Source organism: Megalops cyprinoides, chromosome 1 (assembly GCF_013368585.1).
Source record: "Megalops cyprinoides isolate fMegCyp1 chromosome 1, fMegCyp1.pri, whole genome shotgun sequence".
In the NCBI taxonomy this organism is placed as follows: Eukaryota; Metazoa; Chordata; class Actinopteri; order Elopiformes; family Megalopidae; genus Megalops; species Megalops cyprinoides.
In genome coordinates this window covers 41,470,059-41,496,362 of record NC_050583.1, presented here as the reverse complement: position 1 = coordinate 41,496,362, position 26,304 = coordinate 41,470,059, and the positions used below count along the sequence as shown (strand labels likewise).

At 38.9% G+C, this 26,304-nt stretch overlaps 1 protein-coding gene across 1 annotated transcript in view; it reads left to right on the top strand.

Moving 5' to 3' along the window:
* The first annotated feature begins 15,623 nt into the window (after nucleotides 1–15,623).
* Nucleotides 15,624–26,304, top strand: part of col1a1b (collagen, type I, alpha 1b) — a 28,899-nt gene continuing 18,218 nt past the window's right edge. The window contains exons 1-16 of the mRNA XM_036551732.1: nucleotides 15,624–15,821; nucleotides 17,593–17,790; nucleotides 18,261–18,277; nucleotides 18,643–18,678; nucleotides 19,795–19,887; nucleotides 20,426–20,497; nucleotides 20,992–21,036; nucleotides 21,492–21,545; nucleotides 22,096–22,149; nucleotides 22,460–22,513; nucleotides 22,970–23,023; nucleotides 23,105–23,158; nucleotides 23,251–23,295; nucleotides 23,628–23,681; nucleotides 25,318–25,362; nucleotides 25,727–25,780. Of these exons, the coding sequence (XP_036407625.1) occupies nucleotides 15,740–15,821; nucleotides 17,593–17,790; nucleotides 18,261–18,277; nucleotides 18,643–18,678; nucleotides 19,795–19,887; nucleotides 20,426–20,497; nucleotides 20,992–21,036; nucleotides 21,492–21,545; nucleotides 22,096–22,149; nucleotides 22,460–22,513; nucleotides 22,970–23,023; nucleotides 23,105–23,158; nucleotides 23,251–23,295; nucleotides 23,628–23,681; nucleotides 25,318–25,362; nucleotides 25,727–25,780 (1,011 nt within the window). The 5' untranslated portion in view covers nucleotides 15,624–15,739. The remainder of the gene's footprint in view (nucleotides 15,822–17,592; nucleotides 17,791–18,260; nucleotides 18,278–18,642; nucleotides 18,679–19,794; nucleotides 19,888–20,425; nucleotides 20,498–20,991; nucleotides 21,037–21,491; nucleotides 21,546–22,095; nucleotides 22,150–22,459; nucleotides 22,514–22,969; nucleotides 23,024–23,104; nucleotides 23,159–23,250; nucleotides 23,296–23,627; nucleotides 23,682–25,317; nucleotides 25,363–25,726; nucleotides 25,781–26,304) is intronic.

Below are 26,304 nucleotides of genomic sequence, written 5' to 3'. Positions count from 1 at the left end.
TTGAATGGATGCAGGGATATTTTTTTGCTCTGTTTGACTCTTTTACTTGCAAGGACTCATTAATCATATCAAGGTAATCAAAACACCTCTTCCAGATAAGCCAATGCAGCCAGCTAATTGCTGACACTGAAGTGCTTGCTGAGAGTGGAGATGATGTCAGTAAGGAAAGTGCACATTTCTTGTCTCATGTTACACATGTCAAAACTCAACTGCCAGGGACAGCCAGAGCATCACCATATATACAAGTGTTCATGCTCAGATCCTTACTTTGTTCTAAAAAGTTGTCAAGTAAGTGGTTGAGCTCAATTTAACATCTTATCCGAAAGATGCTGTCCCCCACAGCACAGCGTCCCACAGTGATCCCCCAGTTTGAGAACAGTTAATCTGTTAACTATTAATTAATATATAGGTACAACAAGTACAACTAGCTTGCATTTCAGGTTCATAAAATTGACATTAAAACAGTATACAGTTCCACTTGTATTATCACATAGATTAATGCTAACTACTCTGGATAAAATCGTGCTTCCTTCATCCTTACTACTACACAATGTCAACATTCTTTCAATAGTCCCTTCCCTTGTGAGACTCGTTTAATTGAGAAAACAGTTGGGGGGCTGAAAAGGCATATATATCATGCTGAAACTGTAAGCCTGCTTCCTGATTATTTTTTATAATTAAGAATTATTTCACAAAATAAATAAATTACAAACTGTAGTTGAAGGTAGTAGCTCACATAGCTACCAGTAATGAACAGTGCAATCGGAGAAGTTTTTTTTTTTTAAATAAATTCTTAAAATAAACTTTAAATACATAAGTGCCATATTTTAGAGCATGTTCTCTTTGAGGCTGCCATTATTTAAAAATACATACATAGTTAGTATAAACTAACATGCCTATGCAGTGCACTCTGTTTATGAGAATTACTGACATAACAATCAACCACATATAGTGATCAAAAACACTGGCACAGATTAAAATTTCTGTTATAAGAATCAAGTAATCTACCTGCAAGTATAATTTTGGGCCCAGTACGTAATACAATAATCAATTGTGAATAATGGTGCATAACATGTAAAGGATACCTTACAAACTGTGAGTTTCGTATCTTGTATTAATTATCTTTGGACCTAGTCTGTAAAATATTTTGGGGATAAAATAATTAGGAGGCAGAAAGTCAGATGGCATGGCAGGGGAAAGATTGGAGAGATGATAAATGTCACCGGCTTTAGTGTAAACACAGTCTTCTTTAGATCAACCAAAAGCAGGCAGCTGAGAGAGTAAACATTCAGTCTTCACGCTCAAATATTCCAAACGACAGGGTGAGGGCATCATGAATAAAAAAATGAAAATAAAAATGGAAAAGGATTTACAAAAAATAAAAGTGACCTGACGGGGCACAAATGACAGAGATAGTGTCTCAAACACACATTTTTCTTCAATATAGAAATGTATAAAAATACTGTACCTTCAATTAGTTTTGTCCCATGTCCTATGAAGAATTCAGTTTTGTTTTAATTTCTATAATTATTTGCTATTTGATATTGGTATTGAAAACCCTAATTTAAAGGTAAAGTAAATATTGTTTTGATATCTTAAAATTAAACCCAGCTATAAATGTAATGTGAATTCACTAAATATGTAAGATATTTATTCTATACAAAATATGTATTTATGAAATCTAGATATAATATTTATGACATGTTTAGAAAAAAATTGCTGAGTAGTCCTTTTATTTACCTTGCTGAATGGAATTGCCTTTGTCATGTTTGAGTTCTATATTTTAATTGAGACTGAAATTGTAATCATGAATTCTTCAAGGTACTATACTTCCTCAGCAGCAATAGTTCCAATATACACTCTATATTAAGATGACTTACACAATCTGATAATGAAAGCCATGACATCAAGAATCAGCTCTTATATAGACTTATGGACATTATTTCAGCAGTTTTGTTCCATGTAATTAAAAATGTGCTGTATACACACAGGGTAAGCACTATATATAGTTTTTATTTTTCTGAACTCTGATGTCATTTAATTCTGATTGTCCCATAATTGATTTGATTGGGGGTGTGATTCCTGTCACCTACTTTTACTGGTGTGTGAGTGTGTGTGTGTGTGTGTTGGGTGGGGGAGGGGTAGTGCATGTGTGTGTTTTATTGCACATGCACTAAAAGAAATCAAATAAATGTCAAGAATTTCCTCTTTCAGAAGACTTCTTGTCTTTTGAAGGGGGGTGTATGCCCAGTCTTTGAACAATGTTGACAAAGAGTATATCGCTGGTAAGGGAGGCTTAGAAAAACAAGAGAAGTGATTCTGGCATTCCTCGCCCTGTGGTAAGTCACACAGAGGGAAAATCTGGAGGGATGTCAGGAAAGCATTACTCAGACACAGAGCATCATCAGTGCGAGGAGAAAGAAAATGAGACTTCTTTTGTGTCCTGTTTTATGCTCCCCAATTTATAAGCTCCTGTCTCTCAGTGCTGGTGTGCAGCTATAAGTAATCAAAATTATGGATTTTATTCTGTTTTAATAATAGACATTTACGGTATCAATTTCAGTTGCTTACATACAATTTGCCCTTTCGTAACCTGTAATTTGTCTGGAACGTGTGGAAATACCAAAGAGAACGGCTGCTATGAGGGAAAGAAAAGACAGACTGTCTGCATTAGAAAAGTCTCTCTCTCTCTCACTTTGAGTTCTGTGTAGTTTCAGTTAAATGAAGGAGAGGCGATGTAAAAGCTGTTTGCATTTGAAACACTTCACACCCTCTAACGTTTATTAAGGTATTTAATATTAATATGCTTTGTTTGGCCTCAAATGGCTTCTGTCAAAAACATGAAAACTATCTAGTCAAGTCTTTAGATTCTCCCCTGCCTGCTGGTACACAATTCAATAGCAGACCTGTTTCTGCATCAAATATTCTGGATCTACTCAATTAACAACTTCATGCTGCTAACATTAAAATATGTTGATGTAGATTTTCTTTTCTTTTTTCTGTTGGACTCATTTGAAATTGACATTCAAAGAGGTTATCTGCTAAAAAATAAAGCTATAATGTAATATTACAAGCAATGCATGCCAGGGGAACATTTTACAAATCTGAAATAAAACATTTTAATCTCACAGATCAAAATGGTTGTACTTCAAATGGCAGACATGACACCCCCGGAATCTCCATTAACTATCTCTGCTGAGAAGCCTTACACAAGTAACAGAGTGATTGATATCAGAGAACTTTTTGGCATCACAAGCCTATCCAGCAAGTCTCACAGAAGTGTATATATCTTTACAAGTAGAGACATGTGGGTGAGGCCAGATGCTCAAAAGCTCACTTGCTTAGGGGCTTTCTGAACATTTCTCAGCCTCTCCTTGTATTATCTCTAAATCTGACGCTCTCTGTATATATGTGCACATGCATCATATGGGCCGTCTTTAGGGTTACTGGCTTTTAACTTTGCAAGGCATCATTCCAAGGAAGCACACATTGATGGTGTCACTCTTTCTGTGCAATATTAAGCAAATGCTATTGATGCAGCAATGAGATTCCTGAAACGATTTTATGACTTCAAGACTGGTTAAGTACCCAAGCAATCGTTCTTGTATAGATGCCTCCAAAAATCTGAATCAAAAACACACCTAATTTCCATTCTTCATACACATTTTCTGATAATATTTATTTGCCCATGTAATCAGCTTCCATTATTTTTTGTAGTTGAATGCAGTCCAAGAAGTGTTGAGCAACTTCCACACATTTTTGGCAGTGCTTGCTTTCTTAATCCTAAATCATTCTGCTCATGCCCGACAGACCAATAATAACACACACTCTCCATGTTGTATTAGGCTCTGACACTGCAATAAATGCCTATTGGTTCTTGAAGCAAGACGGCACACCTGCTGTGTTACCACCACCCCTTGTCAGTGACAATGCAATTTGAGCTTGAGGTAACCCGAGGTAACCTTGAACTCCTTACTGCCTCCGCTTTCTGTAGTTACATGAAGCTGGATGATGTGACCATGACAGCCCTGTCATCATTCTCTCTGCCACCTGAACCAAGAAAGGGTCTGTCAGGAAGGTCCACATCTGTAGCTCTTGCTCCCCAGAATTTATGAGAAATGTCATGAGTTATGTACCATGGGGAGCTGTGCTAAATGATTTTGTGAATGGACACAAACACATTCTTATGAAGAACACAATTGCAAAGATCTCAAGATAGGACAAAGAGAAATCATCATTTTACATTTACCTTTACACTATTCCAGTGAAGTCAGCACATGTTTCTGCAGTTAGACTTTATTTTACTAGTTAAGGTGGAATTTTGTAAATAGCATGCAATGCCAGTTTTATTCCCTTGGACGTAAAGGATAAATGTCTTTTAAAATGTGTTTTTCCCCATTCCATTTGTGCAGTATTAAACCAGGATGTAGATAAAACAATGCCTGAATGATGGTCTGATTGTCCAGTCACAAACTCCCTTTAAATAAAGTTAGAACCAAACCAATCAAATAATGATATTGTCGACCATATGAAGACATTTACAGTACATATTATACAGGCAATGATATTGAAAATACTGTTCCTTACTTTTTATACCAAATCTTTCAAGACATGGACCACACCTACATTTATGTGATTGAAAACATTGATTACAACTCATGCTGACACGGTCAATGTCATACTTACTGTATGCACTTTTGTACGTCGCTTTGGATAAAAACGTCTGCTAAATAAATAAATGTAAATGTAAGAGTGTCAATGAAATTGGAAGAAAGAAAAGCAGAAAAGAAAACACTGACAGAGCAGTCCTCTCGCTACTGGTCGGTGCTGCAAGGAGGTCAGGTGAAATTACAAGGCTGGCTGCTGGAAGTGGGGGTTGGAAGTCTTTGGGGTTTTTTGCATGGAGTCTTGCATAGATGGTCTACTGACCTGGAGGAATGTCTCTGCCCCCTTTTTCACTGTATCCTGGGGAAGCTGAGAAAATTGATTGGATGGGCAGAGAGGGAATGCAAAGATTACAGGACTGTTATTTTTGACAATATTAAGTAAGAGGGTGTATCTAATGTGAGGCTTCTCCTCCTAACCTTCAGTTAATTCAGCTTTGTTAAATATGCTGTTTAGAAACCTTAATTGATGGCTAATTCAACGTTTAATAGTCAGACTAGACAGAAACAGTTTCAGAGAGTTTACATGCTAAAGGGTGTATGACTGGTTGGGCATTCAATCAGCTGTTCAGACATGCATTAATTCAGACCATGTGGTTTCAAGGGTTGTGGGTTTGAAACCCCATTGGGTCAAACCTCATAAAATCTAATATACCGGCTCATGAGCTTGAAATAAGTGGGGCGAAATTTTTATCTACCTTTAAACTTATTATTCTCTCATTTACATTTACATTTACATTTATTCATTTGGCAGATGCTTTTATCCAAAGCAACTTACAAGTGACGTAGGCTACAACTCAAGCAAAAAACCATACAGAGTCAACAATATTAGAAGCATCAGGTGACCCGGTTTCAATGGTTGGCCTGGCAAGGTACAAACTAGCAGGTAAAGCTAATGAGTGCATTAAACCATTAGATTACATTTTTTTATAATAATAATATTTTATGGTTTAGTAGGAGACAGTTTGAGACACGAGAAGTTAATTTAGGGGGTAGAGTTTCAGGTGCTTAGGCGAGAGTGAAAGAGTTGTGTCTTCAGATGTTTCTTGAAGACAGAGAGAGACTTGGCAGACTCGGAAGTTCATTCCACCATAGAGGGACAATGGTGGAGAAAGTCCTGAATAGTGATTTTATGCCGCAATGCGACGGGACCACTAGATGCCATTCAGTAGCAGAGCATAGCAGTTGGGATGGAACATAGGATTGCAGCAGTGAGTTCAGGTAGGTAGGTTCAGTTTTGTTGGTCGCCCTGTACGCAAGCATCAAGGCCTTGAACAGGGAACCAGTGGAGCGAGACCAAGAAGTGTAACGTGATCCCTTTCTGGTTGGTTGAAACCCAGACCTGCAGCCGCATTCTGTATTAACTGCAGGGGCTTAATAGTTCATGCAGGTAGGCCAGCCAAGACAGCATTGCAGTAGTCCAGTCTTGAGATGACCAGAGCCTGGACAAGGAGCTGCGCAGCATACTCAGATAGGTAGGGCCTGATGCTATACAGTGCAAATCTGCATGATCTGGCAGTCATTGCAATGTGGGCGGTAAATTTTAGTAAAGTCATCAAAGACTACCCCCAGGTTCCTTGCAGACGTGAATGGAGTTAATGTCGTTGAACCTAGCTGTATGGAGATGTCGTGCTGGATGACTGGGATAATCTCAGTTTTGAATATGTTGAGTTGAAGGTGGTGCTGCTTCATCCAGACTGAGATGTCTGAGAGGCAGGCAGAGATCCATGCTGAGACCATGAGGTCATCAGGTTGGAACAAGAGGTAGAGCTGGGTGTCATTGGCATAGCAGTGGTAGGAGAAGCCATGTGCCTGAGTGATCGGGCCCAGTGTGGTTGTGTATGGTGAGAAGAGGAGGGGGCCAAGCACCGATCCCTGAGGTACACCAATGGTTAGCCACTGGGCCGGTGGGACTTATTCTCTCTCATCAATATAATATTCATATCCTATCAATATAATATAATATTCATATAAAGAATCTCATCAATATAATATAATATTTGTATAATATAAATGTAAATGTTTCTTCTTCATTCAAATGGTTTATGCAAAGTTAACAAACTAATGTGAAAACATAAGATATAATCAAGTTAAATTTCCTCAGGTACAGACTGGTATCTGTAAACACACAGATAATTTAAAAAGTTTGAAAACAATTTGCAGTGTAAAGGGCAGATTTTGCCCTCCTCTTTTCAACTGCTGTGACACAGGCATATATCAAAAGTGGAAATTTCTGTGATGTTATTGATATCTTTTGTTTAGAAGTGGGAGAAGCCAGCCTGGTTTCTACACATTTCATCATCTAAAAAAACATTGACTCTGTTTGAAAGTTTGGTTTTGCTTATGCCATTGCTTGTTTGATAATATGGTAATATAATATGATATAATATAATATAATATGAATTGATAATATATCTACTGTGGAAATGTAATGGAAATGGCATGCTGTGAAGGAAAATATAAACTGTAGTAGTGAATCTCATGGATATTTAGGAGTTCTGGTAAAAAATGCAGTACAAGTGAGTTGGCCTCAAGACTAGGTGGCCACACAGTGCTATATTCAGTATCTCTTGCTTTCTTATGGTCATTTCTCAGGGAAGAACCTCAAATTCAAATGACAGTTACCAAGCCAAAATGGTAAACATGCAACAAAGCTTTTTATGTTTTTTCCAATTATTTTAGGGGTTTCAATGCGAGTGTGCCATCATGTCAATACAAGTGTCAAGTCAAAGAGCAGTGAACAACAGCAAACCACAAATATTAGACAACATTTCTCAGCTTTCTAAACTCATATCATCTCCTTCAGTCTTTAACCTATGAAGAAAAACTGTGACTGTTCACCATGAAGTTTGATTGCAGGTTTGTTTTTTGTCTGTGGTTTGACTAAAACTCAAATTTAGGCCAAAGTAAGCTATGTCACAGCACAAGTTGACAGATTCAGTAGTTCTCATGCTCAATGTCATTTGGCAGGGCACATGAAAATTTATACATGCATTTTCCCTTCAAAATAGCATAATAGCATTTTATATACACTGTAATCCATATCATCTCTGCCATGTAGTACAAACATGTGATATTAAACAGGATTTGATTTTAATGGGGTTCCAATATTATCCAGCTGAGTTGAGTTGAGACAAGTGAGCGATATACTCCTGCATTTCACAGCTATTAAATTGTATTTTGTACATTTTGCAATATTTTACTACTATTACAGTGTTGCTTGGTAATGTATTGCTTAAATTCAGTGTTTTCAATAATCACATAGTAAGCTAGATGTTTTATTTATGCTGTTTGTAATTAACCATGTTAATGATTATAGTTGGTGAAATCATTTAATTATTGTAAAGACAACCAAAACAAGCTTTTAGGCACAAAAAATGTGCATTCAACACTCATAATTCTTTGACTATTCAAATAGAAAAGTGGAAAGTTGAAGTTCTCTGTGCAAACTCCACCAGATTCTGTTGACTCTGAAGGTGAAAACAATTTTCCTAGTGATGAAAGAGTCCATTTAACACTGAATGGTGGCAAGTAGTTTTGAAAAAGAAAAAATGACATTAATTGGATTGTGATATTACAGTTTTTTACAACCGTTTTAACACTTAGGTCAATACCATGGCCACTTTTTCAAAACTCTTAACACTGTGTGCTTAACAACCATGCATATGAGCACATCAGTTAATCTTTCGTGCAAAATGCACTACAACCACCAAAACACTTCATAATTCACCCAAAAGTGACTCGTGCTGCCATAACTATAGCAATTGCTCTCTCCCAGCAGACTTCTTTGTCACTCAAAGTACAATGGACTGAAAAACAGAAACAACTTGAAGCATTGTAAAATGCATATATTATGTGTTGCTGTATCCTCTGTTTTTGAATAGATTAGTGCTGCGTTGCAAAAAAGTAAAGTTAAGTTTACAGTATATATTGTAATACCAAACAAGTCTGAAATGCTGCAATATGCCTCATGGCAGCTCTATGCTACAATTTCTGAGGTATACTATAGTAAACAAAAAGATGCTTTTCATTTCTAGTACAGTAAGTGAAACAACAACACATGATACTACCACTAGAAGTCTGCTGATCCATGGTGTACTCTGTATTTTGGGTCAAATTTTTATGAGTTTCACATTTACTGCAACATTCACCCTTGCCTTGAACCTTTAGAAAAAAATCTTTAGCATATCCACCCCTACAATCCCCCACGCCCCATAAATATTTGAAGCCAAGCAGCTATCATGACACCAAGAACAAACTTTTTGATCTGTTGTTTTGCCTATCACAATACTTTAGATACCACTATTGAGTGTGGTAAATTTACCGCAGTTGCATTCTTGGGTCAGTTTCTCTCACTGATAGCCTTACATATACAGCAGTAATAGTGGAAAAATCTCTTTAGTGACAACTACATCCATATTTTGCCTATATACATGCAAATTTCAATGCAAATATGACCCCTTACAAAAGCGGTAACAAGGCTGCAAACAAAAAAACAGAATAAACTTTCTGCTAAAATCAGCATAATCTGTCTTATTTCAAGCATATAGTTTCATTTGTCTGTCAAAATGCAGCATATTTCCATCTACAGAGATCTAAATTTCGGTAGGTTTTGAACTGAAAGTTAACTGTTTTGAACAGAGTATCTTAATGTCTGCAAATTTGCTGTAGTTGTACAGAATTTTGCTGGTGGTGAACATTGAGAGAGGGAGTTATTCATGAATTTCGGAAGAAGTGGTGATTGAATGCATTTTGTATCAAAGCAATGCAAAAGTATACAGTTTAGTTTACATAGTTTACTGATATGGTGGATGTGTTAAGTGTTTTGAAAAAGTGGACATGGTATTGAGACACATGTGAAAATGATTGTAAAAAACTGTAAATGCGATAATATTAATCAGGTTCATCTATATAAGCATAGTGCAGTACAGGATTTGAAATGAGTAATCAAATAATCTTCATATCAAATGTTCACATGATTCCCTGACCTGATGGTAGTACCAGTGCAAGTAGTTATTCAGTCCGATTTCCAATATTAACATTTTAGTACTCATGTGACAACCTGGGGTTAGGGTGGGGTGTGGGGCCATTTGAGACACTTCCAGATATTGTACAAGTTGTGCTTATTCAACTTTTCAGTTCTTTGCCTTATACAGTCTTACAGTCACAAAAAGTGGTCATTAGGAGGATTTCCATAGCTATGAGCTTCCTGGGTCCACTATAAATGCACAAAAGATCAAATTGAATTCCACCATGGTTCAACTGGTACAGACAGGTACAGAACTGGTACAGAACTGGTACAGAACTGGTACAGAAAAAAAAAATGGTTCAGTAAAAACATGTGTTGAATTTAATATATGATTATTAGCCATAGTCCTTTCGTCTCTCCCTTTTCTCTCTGAAGGTTCACACATTGCTTTTGGGAAACAAATGGTCCTGCAAACTTTGGCTTCTGTTCACAAAGCAGGTTTTAAAGGACAGCTATTGGGTTTGATTGTGGAAAACTGTTACAACGTAACATTAACAAATTCTTCAAGAGTAATGAGTAAGCAGGAGACACCACACTCTTCCTCTTATACCCTGTCAGCCATTCACATGTAAGGTCACCGCTGATCAGAGATTCCCCACACAATACACTCAGTAAAAGTAAGTGAGAATCATAAGGGTTCATTGGCCATTTTTTCCTGGCCTGGACTATGGTGATGTTAGGTAAAGAGTTCCCAAACACTGAAAAGAGAACCTTGAAGCTCTCTGTGCAGAAGCTTCGCCAACGTGTGTCGCCTTTCCTGTATCTTTACTTGCCAGCAAGACAGCTTTTTGGCAAAGTATTCTGCTTGTATGACACATCTGTTAGTGACTGAATAGATTTTCTTCTCAAACACCATTTTCAACTCAGCTGCAGCGCACTGCCTTTGTACCTCTACTGCAATGTCGCCTTTCAGATTTCTGTCGGAAGAGGCAGTGGCTGCACAAACTCCCCAGCGCCGTCCAGCGTGGCTCCACCCTAACCGCCAGTCTGAACTCTCTGAGACACTGACCACAGAACTATAGATTACAAAGATTTCTGTCGAACGAAAACACAGCAAATTACCAGTTCTATTTAAAGGCTGCCAGGCGTCCATCCACTTTACAGCTCCTTCAGCACCCTCCACACCAAAATCCTTCACAAAACCTATACAGGACGGACAAGCAGGGAAGAGAAGAGACAGAGACAAAGATGTTATCGACTCCATTTTAGCTCTTCTTCAATAGACTGAGACTCAGGTTCCTTATGTGTACCTTTTTGACCAGAAAGATGACCCCTTCAGCTCTCCTCCTCCTCAACGGTTCCTTCTCAGAGCACTGTGTTTCCATTCCCAGGCATCCCAAGCTAGGCTGACCATGCACCGCTAGAAGAGAACGTGATCCACCCTGATCAGCGCCCTCAGAGGACTCTTACACATGGTACTCATCTTGACTGGATGGATAGTGTAATCTGACAGTCTCTGAACTTTTTTTCAAACTAGTCGACAGCTTCAACAAATCACATTTGGAATCATATTATTTTAAGTTTGTTTGTTTGTCCCAAACACTTTCTTGGTCAAAACTGTATTCTTCCATTTGGACTGGTTGGTAGCCACCCATGCTTTCTCTCCGGGAACCCTTCACTACGTGACTAGATATTCATAAGCCACATTATGATGCTCCTGGGATGAGCTTGTAACTTCCATCCATGTGGGTGGCTGTATGAAGCATCAGTATTACCTGTTTATGTGGCATCTATCACCTTGATGGATTGTATAGTGAACCAAAAATAGTGGACCTTGCTCTAAATGGCTCCATTCATCTACAGGTCTTTTACTGTCAGACAGGGAATATCGCTCCATGTTGGTGGAGCTAATGATAAGACCATCTACCATGGTATATAGGCTTTGGAGTTCACTTACTAATACAAAATATGACATCCCAATGTCGACCATATTAAACATTATGTTCTAAAAATAATCATGGCATCTTGCAGTGTATGTTTCAGATGGCACATTGTACCTCCTTCAGCTGGTGTGTCTCTGCTTGCAGTGCACTGCAACCATAGCCACACTTCTGCCATGACTCTGGCACTATTTGTGATATGGCAATATGTAATTTGTAATATGTGACTATGGCATCTTGGGCTTTGAAAATGTAATTTAATATTTAAATGAAAAAAAATACAAATTTGAAAGCAGTGCTGTAAACAGCTTCTTTTTGCCCAATGTCTACAGGTTTTTACTGAAATCGCATGCCATGTTACTATCCTTATTTCCAGCTTTGACAAGACCCCAACCGCCTTTAATAAGGTGGCCAACAACCTCAGAAAGAATTAGTATTTTCCCAGAAGACCATCTGTGGATGCAGTTTATGGGCACAAAGTGGGTGTTTTCAGCTCCTGTTCATGGTGTCATGAAAGTGAGGGGATAGTCTCAACACCTGTTTGTCTGTGAGAAGCACCTGTCCCCAAAAAGCTTCACACGTGGAACGGGAAACACTGTCCAGCCAAAACTGCCTGCGTTTCACCCCATATTATTAAATAAAGATGCTAATTTGAGGAAAACCATCTTGTCAAGATCTTTTTTGTGAGAGAACATGTAGCAGCATATACCAACAATATCCATTTTCTCTCAGTTTTCAAACATAAATTCAAATAATTCAGATGTTTATGTATACAGTAACAATAATTTGCATTTCAAACGCCAAGGTGTAAACAATATGCGCCAAAAGATGTAACTACCGATTCATAGAATATGAATCTAGATGCCTCATTTGGTTGCAGAGGGTCATATATCCTGAAACTCTTTATAAGAAAGAGGCAGAAGCAGAGATAACAGCATAATGAATTTAACTGTTGGAGTAAAAAGCATGTTATGAAACCTTTATATAGTCCAACCAGTAGTACTATATAGGCTAGGGTTCTTCCATTGATTAAACATTTTCAGTTATAATGACTGTATCTTTTTAACTGTTACCTGGAGATCATTATTAGCCAATTTTCACTCCAACTACTAGGCCTATGTATGCAACAGAAGCAATGATAGTCCATATCCTAATTGTCATTTTTCCTTAGAAGTCATTGGGCTATTAAAGTTATTTTTTATAGTTGGGCTGTGTGGTTTACTTTTTCACCCATAAATTAGGTTCAGTTTTCTTGTCAATATGAAATTTTATCATGTGTTTATTCAACTTAATTTTTGATTTATGGGAAATCTTTGAGCCATGGTCTCTGTCAGCTTTAAAAGACAGCTACTGTTGCCAGCTGCTGTCAGCAACTTAAGGAGCATGGTCAATCTCTGGTCAGACATCTACCTGACCAGAAACTGGAGGGAGGGTGGGATAGAACCTGTGCAGTTTCTGCTATGGGTGCCCACACTTGGGTCATCTGGAAGGAATTTGCTGAAAATTATTTGTTTTATTATTAATAATTATTTGTTTAGTTACAAATAATAAAAGAATAAAAATATACATATCCATTTTAAGTAAGTAAATAATGTTATGAGTATTGTCATTAATTTTAAGAAATGACTTTCTGAGTATTAAATTGCATTTAGACACATTTTACTTACTAATTTTAAGTATAGTTGCTATGATACTTGAATTGTTCCTTTTTATATTGTAATGTTTTTTATTTTAAGTATTTATTTGTTTGTTTGTTTATTCAGGGGCCATCTGGATGGTCAGTACTCTCAGAAGAATGCATCTGGAGATATTAGCCTTGCTGAGTGAACATAAAGTCTACAGAGGATGTAAACAGGCATAAAAAGACTAAAGTTTTGTTAAACGTTGCACCAAGCAGCCGAGCAAGTGCAATACTTTCCAGTTGTTCCACGGCCATAGCTTTGTATGTTATAACATTTTCCAGATGGCTTCTGTCTGGTCAAAGGAAGAAGCCTTACCAATGTTTAACGTGTGTGCTTAGTTGTTTTTTGATTATTAATAAAAATCAGGATCAATCGGGATGTCTTCGTGTTTGTTTATTTAAAACCTGGAACCAAATAGTATACAATAAACAGAGATAGCAGTAGGATAGGAACAGCTGCACAGTTGACATGCTGTATGTGTGTGTGTGTGAGCGTGTGTGTATGTGCGTTTTAAACTAGCTAAAATCTACAATGATGAGGTGGCATTTTCATTAGTCAGGGACTGCATTCCTTTCACCGTCATTCTCATTAAATCAAAGACACGTTTCTTGGATAAGTGACAGACAGAAAAAATGAAGGCAGGAATATGGAGACAAGAAGAGAACGGATAGGGCCATGGTTCTGCTTAGAGATGCAACGTGTCCATGGTGCAATGAGAGAGCATTGAAATGATGCCAGTTTTTCACTTTCTATCTCTTTGTCTACCCCTCTCTTTCCTTATCATGTAATAACACAGTGGTAGGGTGAAACTGTCTTGTGCATGTCAGTACAGTAGGCTACGTACTGTAGAATACCTAATCTTGTAATGAACACTGATACTGGCCTATCACATTTGTGTAGTGCTTTACCTCAAATGATTTTTAAGGTAGAATTTCTTGATCCGAAATTTGTTCACAATAAATGTTTATGGGCTGTTGTGTCTTACATGGAGGTGAGTTGTATCTTACTTGGAGGTGTTGGTGGGATATATAGTGGGATAATTTGTGGCGTAGTCATGTTGTTTGGACGCTTGCTTCTGTGGATGTAAAATTAATTGCCTGAGCGGAGAAACGGCCGTGGAGAGAACACGCCCTCACTTACAATACATACTGTTTTTAATATCCCATAAAACGTTTAAATGATTATCCAAGTATATTTGTTATCCCTGCTTGCAACTATTTATTATTTGTTATGTTATTTTCATTATCAATAAGAAAGAACGGACATTTTTTGGTAAACACACACTGTGAATATAATTATAACCTATGGTTTAATTGCAGTTTGTGGATGCTTGGAATTATTATTTGTTACCAAAATGTTGTGGGCTGGTGCCAGACAAAAGAATTATGAAAGCAGTACAAACATTTCCATATCAATCAATTTCCTTTTTAAACAGATTCGCCTTTCTGAATACTAAGGACTTGTGCCTATGTGCATGTCTGTTTCTGTAAAATAAAGGAAGGGACATGAAGCTCACTTGAAAATCTATCACCATTGGCATTGTGCATGTAGTTTATTTACATATTTATCTATGAACATGAATGTATGTGATACTGGTTGTATACTTCAATATTGTTACTGTAATAAGTTTTTGTTTAAAGTAGTTTGTAGTTTCTTGAGTATCACACGAAACGTCATCCATTACTTTGGGTCGAAACTTCGCATCTGTTTTAACCGTCATTTTGGACCATGTCAAATCATATTGTTACAGTAAATCTTTGCAACAATGGCGTCCTGTATCAACCAGTAATTGGACTGAATTGTAAACGAGCACATCCACTCTGAGTTAAATCTGCATCCGCAAAAATACATTTTTTTAAATCCCCCGTTACACGCAATTCTTTAAAACAATGGACGAGTTTGAAGAATCTTAATCGTTCTAAAATGTACGGACACACAAGAAAAACCGCACAAACGTTTATAGATAGAGATAAAACATAATTTTAGAAAAGACTAAGCGTGCCTTATTGAATACAGCCTAGTTGGCATTTAATTGTAACGCACACGTATGGACCAAGAAAAGGATATCCATGGCTTGCCAATGGCCTTTCGGAGGGATGACATGGCTTGTTGTCCGACTGAGCAAAAAGAAAGGAGGGATTTCTAGTGTCTAAACGTCCACCTTCTTGGTAAAAAAAAAAAAAAAAAAAAAAAGATCAAGCTGCTTGAGACTGTAAGGCAAGAAAAGTTTTTAAGACAGCCCCTCTGATTGGTGAAGGAGGGACCTTTTAAGTTGAACATGTAGAAGTTATCTGGTGTGCCCAGCACCTCCCCATTATGTTGGAATATAAAAGCCTGGGCTATGCATTTGTTTAGGCAGTAGGGAGTTTCTGCTGGGGTCTGGATTGGAGATACGAAGACCGGACCCTAACTTGTATGACTGGAGTCTAAAGAAAGAAAAGGATTCCCCCTGCCTCAAAGAGTCTACATGTCTAATATTTAGACATGTTCAGCTTTGTGGATATTCGGTTAGCCCTGTTGCTTGCCGCAACAGTATTTTTGGCAAGAGGTCAAGGCGAAGACGATCGTAAGTTACATTTTAGATCACTACTGCGGTGAATATTGGTTTTATGATACACAATACAGATAAAAATACAGATTAAGAAAAAAAAAATAAAGGAAAGACAGCTTCAATGTGGGTGGTTGGCAATGCATGTTTGATCTGTCGCCAGACGTGTAACCGTTTCTAATCATTTAAAAGTACACGTTTACTGCTATAGCATGATTTTCTTGGTTATTAAGTTAGCATTCACCTTCAGCCGATTATGCTTGCATGCACAAAAGTTAAGGAGTAAGTCCTTACAAGATCACAGCATCTCATGTTCACGCGCTGTTTCATGTCTTTGAGTGAAAGAAAGTTTTAACAAATTAGAAAAACCTGGACTCGCAATAAGGGGCTGAGAAGAACAACAGGGAATAAATCAGGCAACGACTGCTTCTTGGGTGGAAATTATGGCTTCATCGGTAACAGAGGGGAAAAAAATGACCCGTTCCAGGTTAGGGTGTGTTAAGACCCAAGAACACACCGCCGGAGGCGTGCTGCTGTCAAGTGAAATGGGAGTAAGGCCAACTGCTCACTGCGATGGAAACTATAGCTTAAGGGCACTGACAAAATCACGAACCATCTGTCTATTAAAATAAATCTATTGCAAACGTTTGGCGATGCTTTCGACTCTTTGTCTCTGACATTATAGCAAATGTTATTCCATCACTTTTGGATTAAAGGATATAGCAATGTTATGGATATCAAATTAGATGATACGGATAAATCAGGAAATAAACGACCCTGATAATTTCGGAGAAACTTGAAGACTTGGTGACCAATAGTGAATTGAAATGAGTTTAATTGACGACTTAAGAACAATAGTCTAGACATCACTTCATCTCTGAAATTTTGGATAAAGGGCGTGTATTAAAGCAACATATTGTACGGTCCTGTAGCGCCACTACGTGGTAGTTATTGGCTCTGCATTTAAGTATGCTTCTTGGTCAGGGAGCCCTTCGCACCACTTATAATTTTTTTTTTTAACTTTCTTCCATTTTTAAGATAATCATAATCATTTACCCATTGCATACTTTCCACTAACGATGTTCTCAGGCTTTGCCAGCTTAAATGTATTCAATTATTTTTCAATATGCTCTAAGCCACAGACGATGTGGATCCTTTTTGTGTCCCATGTTTTTTCCTGGTTGTGGAATTAATGAGAGTATGTTGCCCCCTGGCCTAAAAGATAGGGAACTGTGGGTCTTTTTTTTTAAATGCAGAGTAAGGGTTTGAGTCAGTTGCACTACAAAACGAAGAAGCAGTATCTATATCTATATCTGTATCTATATCTATATCTATATCTATATCTATATCTATATCTGATATAGACATTTATTCATTCATTTTGATAGATACTTATTCTAGGGTAACATTGTACCATAGTGGTAATGAGTAGGGTTTGTAGTTAAAAGATTGCTGGTATGATTCCCCACAGGGGCACTGCTGTTTTATTCTTGGGCAATGTACTTTTCCCAGGATTGCCTCAGTAAAACATCCAGCGGTATAAATGGATTATGTAAAAAATGTAACCTATGTAAATTGAATAAGAGCGCCTGCTAAATGACAATAATGCAATATAATATTTATTAAATCTGGCTTTAATATTTTAATGTGTGATGCTGATTTCATAACATTTCAACTTAGGCCTGAAGCCAGCACCACAAGAGGATGTTGGCTTTCACAAGAGATGCAGTTACGTACCGTTTTTTTTTGTATTCTATGAGGCATAGACGTTTCCACTCTTGTGTTTTAGCAGGGACAGCCGGCAGCTGTACGTTGGACGGCCAGTTGTACAATGACAAAGATGTGTGGAAACCGGAACCCTGCCAGATCTGCGTGTGCGACAGCGGTACCGTCATGTGCGATGAAGTGATTTGCGAGGACACCACCGACTGCCCCAATCCAGAAATACCCTTCGGCGAATGCTGTCCGATCTGCCCTGATGCACCAGGTCCTTGTGAAGTTCCACATTACACCTTTGGCACAACACCTTACCGGCAACCTCAAGTCAGCTGCAGGCTATTATTCTTAGCCGTTTGAAACACAAGAAAGATACGCAGTGGACCCCTTTAACTCAGGGTCCGTGCACTTTCAATGGGGATGGAAAACGTTCGGAAGGAATACACCACAAAATCCGGCTGGATTTGATTTGAATCCATCACACTTATGCCTTTGCTCCTCAAAATTGATTAATGGTGTAAAATGCACACAGGCCTGCTTCTTTTGCTAGTATGCTGCAAGGCCGACTCTGAAACTCTGGCAGTTTGCAAATAGATTAAGAAATCATGGCTTTAAGGTAATCCTGCAAGGAGTCATTCAGGAGTTTGCCAAAACCTTGTGAAACTGATGTGCTTAAACTGTTCAGGTTCTTTTGTCATTGAATGAATAATATAATGTTATTTTTCTTAATTGTTTCCACAGGTCCCCAAGAGCCACAGGTATGCACACCTTTATAAATATTTATTTATGGTATCTAATCATGACCACACTTAGAAGGACAAACATATTTATTGACTAATGGCCTTGTATCAGTCATTTACATTGCAGCATTTAATAGATTTGAACTCTGATTGTGATCTAAAGCATATTCAATTAAATGTAAGTGTGGAGTTTCAGGATTTGCATGTGCATGGTTATTTCTGGGCCAAAGAGAAAGCAAATCAGAGAATTTCTTTGCAGAATTGAGCTCCAGTGACCTGGGCAAAGGATGGCATAACTCAGTGCCTCTGAAAATACTGCAGAAGAAATTCATACATAATTTCAGGATTTCTGGTCTTCACTCTTTATTGCTTTACCCCCACAGGGGCCAAAAGGCGATCCTGGACCCAAGGGTGACGCGGTAGGTGCATTTTTTACTTCCTGTTATGCCTTAGGCAGCCTCCATTGGAATAATCAACAAGCAATAGCTTCTGGATCTAACCTGTGCACTATACCATTAGGACAATATTGACATGTCACACTTGGCCAGGCTAGAAAGCAAGGCCTATCATCAGATGATTATACAAGTTTCCGGCAGAGGAAGAAAGTAGTTTCCTTTTTCCTGTCCAAATAGTATGAATCTTATTGTAGTCCTGAGGAAGTGTCAAATGAGGCAGAGACAGTGAGCAGCAGAGACTGTTGATGGATCTCTTTTTTCCCAAAGCAGTGATGTTGTGTACTTTTGTCTTGACAGTTATCCCATGTCAGAGTAGTATGTAGGGATGGGTGTGACCACAGGGGCTGTGCTATTGAGCATGCAGTAAATGCATGTGTTATGCCCTAGGTTGAATCTCACTGCATCACCGTTTGGTATGGTACATTTTTATGATTCCTAACCAGGAATTTTTGTTCATTTTGGCAACTGCCAAAGCCTGCCAACAAAATATGCTTAAATTCACAATTCAGTCATGACCTAAATTTGTATAACCATATGTTAGCCTATATTTAGTTTTTATTAGTTATTATTATAAATATAGAATATAGCTATTTATTCATGCTCACAACAATAGAATTCATAACCATTCATAACTTTTGATTCTTTTCTCATTCTTACCAAGCACTGGATCTCATATATTAAAATAATTTTTGAATTTATATATTTGTATATGGGATTACACAACAAAATTAACTTTGGAAAGGAAATGAGAAGTTTTATTTGCGTATGCAGTTCATAATGACTGTGAAATGCTATGGCTGAACCAAAAATCTTTCTCATTTTAAAGAGTAGGTCAGTGGCTCCGTATTATATGACTGGCAGCTTTTGACACACTAGATTAACAATGCTTGTCATATGAATGAAATGAATTTCCATAAATTCCAGCAGTGTACTCAATGACTGAAATATGGCCTGTGAAATTGATTTTCCAAACATCCATCATACACAGAAACCCATCCAGTGACAGTCCAGTCTTCTGTGCTGTGCTGTGAAGTCTTTATGTCTGGCTTGAAACGTTTCCTCCATCTGTCCATCCCACAGGGTCTCCCTGGGCTTCCTGGCAATGATGGCATCCCTGGCCAGCCTGGTCTTCCTGGCCCTCCTGGCCCCCCTGGACCCCCTGGCCTTGGCGGAGTAAGTACTAAACCCTAAAACATAGACCACTGACTCAAAAAATCCTCATGAGGTCTGTTAACATCTTGAGAATAGGTTTAGATATGAATCTGAGCACTGATTGTATTGTTTTAAGGACAGAGTGACTTTCCTGTGCATTTCAGCACTAGCTGTGTGGACAGCACTCTTGTTGCACTCTAGCTATGCAGGGGCAGACAGAAGACAGGTGAAATGCAGGGTATAGGGCCTGTCAGGTTTCCACCAATCATTGACCTTTGCTACATCACAAGAGCTGGGCAGCTGAATCCCCAAGCTATGTCACAACCCTCCCAACATTGACCTTCCCTGAGACGTTAAAAAAGAATGTGTATTGGCATGTGTTAGCCATGAAATTAATCATTACCTAATATGCTCTGCTTCATTCTTTTGGAAAAAACACAATTTATCTCTTACCTTTTTCTCCTATACCATATTAGGTGTAGGATTGGCCCTGTGGATATTTCACCAAAAACATTCCTGCACAAACAATTCATACTGTTCTTTTTTCTCTGTTCTGCAGAACTTCTCTCCCCAGATGTCTTACGGCTACGATGAGAAATCTGGTCCTGCTCAGGCTGTGGCCGGCCCCATGGTATGGATACAGACGTCTTGGTATTGGAAGTGTTCGGCATCCACAAAAGCAGGAAGAACACATTAGCCATGACTGTTATAGGCCTCACCATGGGCATGATCTGTGGGGTGAATCATTCCTGAGATACTTTCATCTACAACAAGATTTTTCACCCAGAACGGACAATTCACTGTGCATTCTGATTGGGAAGAAATGCGGAGACATAATCTTCTGTCTTTCTCACAAGTGATCAAGTAGCTTCAATGGATTATATCGATATTATGTAGTAGTATTATGCAAAGATTGTTTTCACTCATGTATGACTCAGAGGTATTTGAAGTCTATTTCAGGGGATGAAGATTCAAACACTTTCCTCCACTTAAAGCAATTATTTTTAAACAGTATAGTTTGCTTGCATTTCAAATAGCATGGGAATTGTTAAAGACGGTTTGCAGTCATACTTACAGTTTATGGAGCACATGCTAACCGTCTTATTATTTTTATTTGTCCAATAGGGTCCCATGGGTCCCCGTGGTCCCCCTGGCCCCCCTGGCCTGACTGTAAGTGCCGTGTTACTGTCATTTATTTCAGCCCCTTCCCGGGTCTGACACCTTTTACACAGACACAGAGGTTGGATTTGACTCTGTCAGGTTGCACTATAACTGAAATCTCTCTGGCCACTCATGTTGTGTACATGTGTAATTCACTGGCCCTGCAAATAACACAAAGGACATTGGAACCAGCTCCATTTCACAGTATAAGAAGAGACATTGATTCCAAGTCCAGCTACTGAGGGGCTCTCAATGAAAATGAGAGTATGTGTGTAGTTGGGTGTAAAAGTTTAAAAGCATTAATCTTATGCTTATCATTGTGCATACCCAAGTAGAGAGGCATTACACAAAAACATTAATAAGAGCAATAATTAAAAGCCTGCATCTTGTGATAAGAGAGTGGTCTAAATGACTCACTGCCTGGACTATAGAACTGATAACTCTCAACTTTTGTCATTCCTCAGGGACCCCAAGGTTTCACTGGCCCCCCTGGTGAACCTGGTGAGCCTGGTGCTTCTGTGAGTATCTCAGTTAGAACTTCCTGCTCCAACTCTGACACTACTGGAACACTGACAGTACTGAATACACTGTTACTCCAGGCCTTGCACCCAAGTGAGGGCAAGAGCTCCTGAGGGGTGTACTGATGCTACTCTGCACCATTCTCGAGAGGCAATGCCTTGCATTGACTCCAGCCATAACTAGACACATTCAATATTTCTGTTTCACCATTGTCATCAAGATATAAAGAAAGAAATATATTATAATGAACACGCAGATATAGTCATTACATTAACATAAAGAATATTGGGTTGGGGTTTTATAGACAACACAGGTCAGTGGATCAACAGTATAGGTCAGCTAACAATGGAAAAGTTCCATGACCTTATTTATATTCCCAAAGCAGTGTTATGTGTTTGGCTTTTGACCTCTCTCTGGCACGCGCACACACACACACACACACACACACACACACACACACACACACACACACACACACCAGACACAGTCAAACACAGAGATTTTGTTAATGTTTTCTTCAGTTACTCACTTCTGGTTGATGTTTTGTAGGGTCCCATGGGTCCTCGTGGTCCATCTGGCCCCCCTGGAAAGAATGGAGATGATGTAAGAACATCTTTCATCCTCATTGTGCACAACATCCCTGAAAGACTTTTAAGCCTGTTTTGCTGTCATTGGTGGAGATGCCCAGCTAGCTCCTCCCACTGTAGATACCCACCATCATATTAGCATGAGAACAATACGTTTGGCAGATTCACATTTCAGAGATGCTCCCTTGTCTCTTATTTCCTTTATTGACTTACTAAAATCTCCAGTTGCACAGTGGTAGTATGAGTCCCTACATTTTTACCATCACATCATCCTGCCAACCGCTCTTCTCGCAGTGCACATAAATGTGTGCTCCTCTCTCCTTCAGGGTGAGGCTGGAAAGCCTGGTCGCCCCGGTGAGCGCGGTCCAGCTGGCCCTCAGGTGAGTCCCTCCATAAGTGGCCTACCCCTTTTTCCTAGGTCAGGGGTGTCTCAGACTTCCATCAACACTTCAGTTAGAATTGTAGGCTCACAGAGAGGCCATCAAATGGAACTTGAAACACCAGTAGCTGATAGTAGCTCTATGGTCAGTCTTACTGATATTGACTAACAGGAATACTATATGAATGCTTTGTTCAATAGGAAATGGTCAATAGGAAAATCATTTATGGCCAAAAATAAATTGGTTAATGTAATGGGAATGCTAACATTGTACATGAAATAGTTAACAATGTTAGTTATTTAACGATAAAGATGCCATTTAGGAGTGAAATAGTGGTAGTCTTACCCATCTCTGTATAGCTGTGATTCTGTGAGTGGACCACATCATTTGAGATCACCAGGCTTTCTTTTTGCCACTTCCATAATGACACTATCCCATCTCTTTTCTCCTCTCCAGGGAGCCCGTGGATTCCCCGGAACCCCCGGACTTCCCGGCATCAAGGGACACAGAGTGAGTGATGACAGAATCTGGGCTCACACGGATTACCTGAGACACCTTATTCTCTGAAACGGTCCTGTCTTTTCCTTACAGGGCTTCAGCGGTCTGGATGGAGCTAAGGGAGACTCTGGCCCTGCTGGACCAAAGGTACGTTCAGGATCAACTGACGTCCAAAACACATCGTCTGGTACTGTCACCTGGTTATGGAGGGCTGACCTGCTCTATGTCTCTGTTCAAAGGGAGAGGCTGGCGTCCCTGGTGAGAATGGAGCTCCTGGTGCAATGGTGAGTACTGCTGTCTGTTCTGAGGCCCGGGGGATGCCAGCTCACACGTCTGACCGTATGAGAGAGCGCTCACACATGCCAATGTGTAGTGTAAAGACTCTGTTTTGTGAGGATCTGTGGTGCTTGAGTAATTGTAACAGCCATTAGTCATTACTCATTTAACTGCTTTGATGTTTAAATTCCTACAGGGATCTTTTCCTTTAGTCATTCTTTGTCATAGTAGTCGATTTAGGTATGATACAAATGTGTTTGGATGTGTGTGGGTGTTGTATGATAACAGCCACGTTCACAGCCTCTCCCTGACTTCCCTACCCTCTTCCTTTTCCTCTCAGGGTCCTCGTGGTCTCCCTGGTGAGAGAGGCCGTCCTGGCCCCTCTGGCCCTGCTGTAAGTATCTCAAAAAAGACAATTCCTTGGCCCCTGTTAAAAGTCAAACTTAAGACAAGGCAAAGAGGACTGAGGATCCATGGCTATGGCTTACCCTGAAATAGCACTCTCTCCCTAATACCAACAAAGTGGTGCCATGGCAGGCCATGTTGTGGCCGTCTGCCTGCACTATTTCATAAGGCATTTCCGTGCACTTTTGCTGGTCAGGGACAGGTCCCAAGGCCCAGCTTCTTCCTCTATGCTGTGCACTGTGTGAAAACACTGGCTTCTAATTGATCCAGATCTGTGGGATTAAAAATTAAAATAGAAATAGATCAAGCCCTATTTCCACCTAGCAATGCTCTGAAGGCTTTAGTTCAAAGTTTTATTTATTATTCGCTTCAAAATGTAAAGAACCCATATGATGTAATGGTTATTGCTTATTCCGTGCATTTGCTTGGCATTCACCTTTATGCTGGGAAATTTACATATTTTATGTTTACATAGCATTCATGTGTACAGCTGGGTATTTATTGAATCCATTCAGGAAAACTCAAGGGTAGAACCTTGCTCAATGGTAGAAACGGTGTCCTTCCACTCCCTAGGTCCCTAATTATGTTGTTTTATAATGCTGTGAATATTGTGGGAATAGTTTTTTAAAGCCTGGAGTAGAGAATTAAAAGAAATGTTGTTGCACTCAGTCAACATGCTGGAATAAGTTGTACTGCAGGTGCATAGAACCAACAATAGGTTAATAAAGAAAAAATGTTAACTGTACATTGCACAACTATTTCAGTCTGACCTGTAATATATTTATTAAAGCTCACATATTGACAACAACAAAGTGCAAAAACAAAAAGTGCTCAGATGCACAAACAGAAGGCCAAGTGCACAAATGTTTCACTCTCAAGATGGAAAGTTTAAAACCTAAAGCAGAAAAGCTGATCTTATGTATATGACTGTCATAAGCTTTATGGTTATATCAAAAATGTATATTGTCACTACCGGTCAGTGTTGTATATTTTAAAGGGGTTAACAGTAAAATTAAGTTAAATGATCTGTTGATTTAAAGAGTTTTATTCAGACAAATAAACAACATATTTATAGGGATTGTTTCACACAGCCAAGAGAGTGTTTGGTATAAAAAGTTATTGGACGTTGAAAAAATGTGCTGATTTGTTTGTGTGGTCAGGTTTAGGCACCTGTTCTCTGTTAAAATTTTGCCTTCATAAGCCCCATAGAAGCTACTAGATTAGTGTATGATGTAGTGCGTTTTTAGTCCTGTATATTCTGTGTACAGAACAAATTATTCAGTTGTACTAAATCCAGGATGTGGTCAAATACAGCAACTGCAGATGATCACAGCTTTTTAAATTTAATTCAAAACTAAATTTTAATTCTAAATTCATCCTAGTTATTGCTTATTTTCACAGTCTTTTGAAATGGCTTCAGGGGTTATTGGTATATTTGTGATTCTGATTCAAAATACTCTACTATTTTGTGGGGAACAGAGCAGAAAGGTCACCAACTGACAAATGTAAGAATTTTTCAGCAGAGAAATTCAGCAGTAGTGTCAAAATGACCGGCTTGGTGAGTCTAGCGTAGAGAGGTAGGATGTGTTTTCTCATTATCATCTTCTTCCTCCCTTCTCTTACAGGGTGCTCGTGGTAACGATGGTGCTAGCGGTGCTGCTGGACCTCCTGTAAGTAGTGGTGCCATCTGTCAAGGCAGAATGTACCAGCACAACAGTCGATGCTCCACTCCATAATACCATGTAATAGCAGCACACCAAGGGCCAGAGAGAATAATTACCTGTGCCTGGCCCTGCTTGTAGAGGTTACATGTAAGGCAGAGAAATAGGCTTCTGTTTTTAAATGTTATACCGGCATATATCCATGTATTTCTGTAGGGAATGACACATTTATACACATTATACAAATTTACACAGTTCAGTAAGGTTGACTTGCTCACAACCACATTTTCACACAGGCCACAGGGCTCAAAGTTGTTGTGGAATTAAAATGATTCCAGATTTAACCTCCTCCTTCTTTCACTGTATATTTTAGGGCCCCACTGGCCCTGCTGGTCCCCCCGGATTCCCCGGTGGTGCTGGAGCTAAGGTCAGTGAGCCCATCTTTCTCTTTCAACATGCCTGCCTGTGTCACAGCCATTATGCAGGACCACTGAGTCACCACCAGGGGGCTTGTCTCAAAGCCTTATCACTGCGCTGGCTCAGTCACATGATACAAACAAGAGCCCTACTTCACTAGGAAGTAGAAATGTGTCCTTGCATCACCTGTCAACAGGGAGAAAATTAAGGATTTTCAAGCATCTGTGTTTTAAATACCAGCAAGAAGAAATTTGGTTTAGATCTGACTATCAAGGCCTATCATGGCTGTATAGTAAGATATAGCTATAACAGTTCTTTACAAACCCAAGTGATTAGGGAGGGCCAGTTTCAATAACTCCACATATGCATAAATGACTGAGTGTAATGTGAATGACAGATATCAGTGTTTTTTATTTAATGAGGCAGCCCAAACCTGAGATACTCTGTTTCAGGTCAACAGAAACAACTACTATGGATGAGGATAGGTAGAATTTTTGTACCAATAATCCTTGGATGTAATTGACTCCTTAATCT